At 39.2% G+C, this 5,366-nt stretch overlaps 1 protein-coding gene across 1 annotated transcript; it reads left to right on the forward strand.

Annotated features, from left to right (window-relative positions):
- The first annotated feature begins 1,498 nt into the window (after window positions 1-1,498).
- On the forward strand, window positions 1,499-4,207 carry LOC113920379 (60S ribosomal protein L35-like). Its single transcript, XM_035726846.1, has 2 exons — window positions 1,499-1,508; window positions 3,798-4,207. The coding sequence occupies exons 1-2, from the start codon at window positions 1,499-1,501 to the stop codon at window positions 4,205-4,207; spliced, it is 420 nt and encodes a 139-aa protein (XP_035582739.1).
- The last annotated feature ends 1,159 nt before the right edge of the window (window positions 4,208-5,366 follow it).

Raw genomic sequence — 5,366 nt, forward strand, 5'->3', positions numbered from 1 at the left:
AGTCACTATGAATGCAAATGTCTCATTTACATAAAGCCCACTCATATTAATGTTAATTGGGAGCAAAGGAGAAGCTATCACCTCCTAGCCAGCATCAGATACAGGAAATCAGAATTCAAATTATTTCCACTGGAAATGGTAATAGGATCTTTCAAATTGTTATGTTGATCAGCTTTTAATATTTGGGTATTAATTCAAGAAATACCTACTGAGTAAAGAGCATTTACTGAGTGCTTACCATGACCCAGGCATTGTCCTAAATGTCTTTATGCATTTTTCATATAAATTTTTATAACAATCCTAATTAAAAGGTTCCATTATTATCCCCTCTTTTACTGATAAAGAATTGAAGTTAAAAAAGAATGAGGGTCTTGCCTAGTATCCCAAAGCGTGTCTATCTGATTTTAAAGCCCATATCACCTGCTCAATATTAATTAATTTGTTTAACTCCAATGGCACCCATCTCCATGTGCTCATTCCCACTCCCATTCCTAGAAACAAAGCATACAAAGAGTGGCTCCTTTTCTTCTAAAGCAGAAAGGAGAAATATGGAAGGAATAAGAATGGTAGTAGCAACAATACCATTGAATTGTCCACCTGAACACACAGGAGAAAACCCAATACTTACGTTGTCATTATATGCCATTCTGTTTTAATCAGCCAAGGGTAGCCATAATCTAAATCTAACTGAGGAACTACACTGCCACAGACACCAGGTACAAGATGGGCTGCCTAAGTGGTTGTTTTTAGCAACTACTGAGAACAACTTAAAAGGTTTAATGCAAGGAAATAAGATTAATACATTTATAGCCAGATGCATCTGATAATTTCTCATGGTACCAGAGTTCTTAAAATGTTTTATTTCAGGCAATCTGTAGGAGTAAGACGTAGAAGCCAAGTGAGTCAGCACAGAAACTTGCTGTTGATTCTTTGATTTTGAGAGCAATATTTGTTTTCATTTTGAGAAAACTGTTTTGGGATCTTGCACCAGCTTATATGCCATTCTGTTGGCAGATGCTTCTCCCTATGGTTTCCCCCACACAACTATGGGTCTCAGCTCCACCAAAGACTCCCACACCCTACCTCCCTGGGTTTTCATACCCACACTGCTATGCAGGTTCCCACAGAGGGATTCTTTTTATAATGCATCTCTTAATTCCAAGCACCACCCACACTACAAGATTCAGGGGAAACTCACTTTACAAACAAGTTGGGGGTAATTAAAATCAAGTCCAACATAAGGCAACAACTTTAAAACCTTTAAATATGGTTATTTCCAGAGTTCGTGGGAAAAGTTAAAAAAAAAAACATAAAACAAAGTTAAGCTCTTTTCAAATGAATCCCACAGATGCACATCCACATTACTGTCTTCTATACACACACCCTTTTAGAAGAAACCTACTGCCTGACCACAAAAGTTTCTTTTCCTGTAGGATCAAGCCATAAGACACCAGCAGCAATGGAGTCCCAAACCTACGTTTAGCCACCAATAACCACCATGGTGGATGGTGAGGTGGGGTGAAGAAGTTTCAATACTCCAGGTTAGTCTCCACCCACCCTAGGCCCAGGTAGCCCTCTCACTCTTCCCGGTTCTTCAGGAGAGAGGCATTATATTAACACACACAGAGAAATTTTCAGCAAATGTTACCAGAGAATTTTCAGAAAGTCACAACCTCAATCCATCTTAAGGAAAATAAATGTTTCCTTAAATACAATATACGTTGACTTTCTTCTCAGTGTGTGGTTTCCCACAGACTCATTCTCATGCCCAGAGGCCAAGTTCAGGAAAAGCAGAGTCTTTCCATACCACTAAGGCAGGTGCCCCTATTTACTATCTTCTGACCATACCCACAGTGTAGCTAGCACTTCAAAGAGATCCCTTTTCTTTCCCTCAAGCTTGATCAAATTCTTGGACATGGCATCTGTCATACTCATCACTGTAAATGGAAGGATCAAATGAGGACTCACCATTGCCTGGTTTATAGCAACTGTTCTGTAGTCAAGAGCAATGTTCTATCACTTCCATTTGGGGGGGTATTTAATACAAATAGAAATTAAATAAAATTTCCTTGTATACTTTCATTCTAAAATTGCAGCATTTGAAGAAAAAGCCCATGCATTGGTTCTGTGAGTTTTATAAAATATTTCATGCTGGTTGGTTCTGTTGTTCCAAGTAACACCTACTTACTGCAATAATTGTGTGTGTTTATTAGAGAGGGCTGTAATACTTATATGCTTTCCATGGTGAGTATTTCATAAGTTGCTCCATATCAGAATAGCCTAAGTCTTAAGAATACCATAAAATTTTTTTCTTTATAGTTCAGAGTCCCTCATCTGCTCCCTCCCTTCTCCTTTTTTGACTTCCTTTATTCCCTCCTTCCATCACTTCCTTCTTTCAGCTACCATGTTTTCACCCAGAATATTTGAGAATTAAGGTCTTTTGAAAGCAAATCTGAAACATCTAAATTACAAGAAACTAAAATTGTGTACTTGTGCTTTTCCCAGGTCCTTAAAGTCAATGGATATACAGCAATATGCAAAGCATAGAGCTTGCTATTGCTTTTAGAGCTCTAACATTTTTAGAAACTCATGGATAGGAAGAATAATGAAAGCCTGGCAGAGAAATTAAGAAGTAGTTTCATTATTCATTTGTTCTTAACAGAATTATAGAGGGAATAATTCGGAAGATATAGAGATTTGACACCACCATCCCAATCATAAACTGACAGGACAAAAATTATTTACCTAAACCAAGAGTCAGGAAACTAAGGGCCATGGACCAAAAACCCAAGACACTGCCTATTTGTGTTAATAAAGTACTATTGGTAAATGCGTTGCCACACCCATGCATTTACGTATTGTTCATGGCTGTTTTTGTGCTGCAATGGCCAAGTTGAATAACTGTGACAGAGACTATGAGGTCCATAAGGCCTGAAATATTTATTATCTGGCTTTTTACACAAAAACAAATGTAATATTCAGAAATCTTATGTCTCATACATTAATTAATATGAACAGAAACAAGATCTCTAAAAGTATATTCATCATCAATTTGTATCTTATGTTGTCCTTGTATTTGAAGTCACCACTACTGTGGTGATTGTTAGAACATGTTGCATCTATGTCCTATGGTGCTTATCGGTAGTAAAATGAGTGATGCTCACAGTCTTTTTCACAAGCGGAACATGTAGAAATTGACACTTGGCTTAGTCACTGCCAAACCTACCAGCAAACTTCTTGGAAACTTCCCTTACCGCTGTTTCTGATTGCTATAAGCCATGATGTTCCAATGATCTGAAGGCATTAATGCTATAGTTGAGTACAGAATGAAATTTCATTGGTTCAAATTCTGATTCTACAATTAATAGCTGTGCAAAAAAATAAATAATTTTTAAAAAAACAATTAATAGCTGTGCTTTGGTTTCCTTGCCTATAAAAAAGGGATAGTAACAGTATCTACCTTGCAGTGTAAGACATCTAGAACAGCGTTGGGCAATATGTGCTTACTTAGCACTCCATAAGTACTAGCCATAATTTTATTATTTGCAGGTACGCTTCACTGTCGTGAAATATGTGTTGTGTACTCCAGAATAACAGTTACTTCACTTTACCTTGTAATTCTGAAATTGACTGTGTGTTCCACATAATAGTTTCATGTTAAACATGGTTATGTCTTAGGATTAACCCATTAGTCAATCAGTAAGTATACGTACGGCATCCACCCCATGCAGAGCAAGACATTAAAAACTGCAGGGATACAAAGTAAGCATGAGAGCTCTATCCCTCGGTGGTGGCAGAGGACAATGCAGATGTGGCCAAGTTTAAGGTTCAAGATCCTTACGGCAAAAAGGAGGAGCTGCTTAAACAGTTGGAAGACCTGAAGGTGGAGCTGTCCCAGCTGCACATCACCAAAGTGACAGGTGGAACGGCTTCCAAACTGTCCAAGATCCCAGCTGTTTGCAAACCCATCGCTCGTGTTCTCACTGTCATCAGCCAGACTCAGAAAGAGAACCTCAGGAAATTCTACAAGGGTAAGAAGGATAAGCCCTGGGATCTGCAGCCCAAGAAGACACACGCCCTTTGCCACCGGCTGAACAAGTGGGAGGAGAACCTGAAGACCAAGAAGCAGCAGTGGAAGGAGCAGCTATATTCACTGCAGAAGTATGCAAGGCCTGAGCACCAGGATCATAAAACATACACAAACTGAAGGAAAAAAAAAAAGTAAGCCTAAGATAGAATCCAGTCCCTAGTAGAACTACTAGCATTGGCACCTGAAGAAGTGGTTCTATCTGCCCATAGCACAAGCAAACCAAAAACAAAACAAAACAAAACAAAACAACACCAACAACAAAAACCACTGATTATCCTCTGACATTCTTCCAGGCAAAAGGGAATGGGGAAGTCAGAACACCTTTAATATGGAATGAGGCATGGAAATCCCATTGTAATTAGTCTGTGCCACTCAATTTAGTATTTGTAAAAATTCAAAGGGAAGAGAAAGCTCAATGAAGCCTGCAGTGGTCATGTGAGGAAGGCTTCATGGATGAGGAGAAATATGAATTTATGTATATAAACAGAGAGGGGAGGTCTTGTAAAGCAAAGGATCACAAAGGCAGTCTGCTCATGACATGGGCAGGGAACCAGTGGTTATGGGGTGAAGCTGTTCACAGGGGCCACATGTGAGATGTGGACTTAGCCTCAAATCTAATGGCACAAATAATACAAGAATGTGAATAAAGGATATAGAGGGACTGTGTGGGCTTTTTATGGAAATTGCCAGCCTCTCGAGTTTTCAAATGGAGGCACTGGTTTGATGGTATCTGCTGCATTTAAAACTTGTTCAGCTCATGGTTAGTTGTCAAGTGCAACCCTGAATGTGGGGGCAGGAAAGGATGGTGGGGCAGGTCAACTTAACTTTGAGTGGGACAATGAAATGGAATGTTAGAATCTCAACTATTTGTCAGATGGTTCGGGAGAGGATCACTTAGAGTCATTGAAGAAACTAAGAAGCCATGATTGAGGTGTCAAGTAGGAAGAATGTAACATGGAGATAGGAAAGACCTTCAGAGTGATAAATGAGAAGGTTAGTAACAGACTAGTCACAGCAAGTGAAGCGGGGGAGGGGAATTAAAGATGACCCAAGGGCTGCCCCAGAGGACCTTAGGAATAATGATGCCCCTGGCCACAATCAAAGATTGGCAAGGAGGACAGGCTCTGCATATTACTTCCTGTTCTCTGCAAAAGTACAGTAGTATGGTAAAGAACAATGACTTTACAAACACTGCATATAAACATCTACTGGATTCCTTTTGTGTGAGCTTCAAAAGAATAGTCATGGCTCTAGTATTTCTTATGGCAACCATAAT

The sequence above is a fragment of the Zalophus californianus genome, chromosome 3, assembly GCF_009762305.2.
Source record: "Zalophus californianus isolate mZalCal1 chromosome 3, mZalCal1.pri.v2, whole genome shotgun sequence".
NCBI lineage: Eukaryota > Metazoa > Chordata > Mammalia > Carnivora > Otariidae > Zalophus > Zalophus californianus.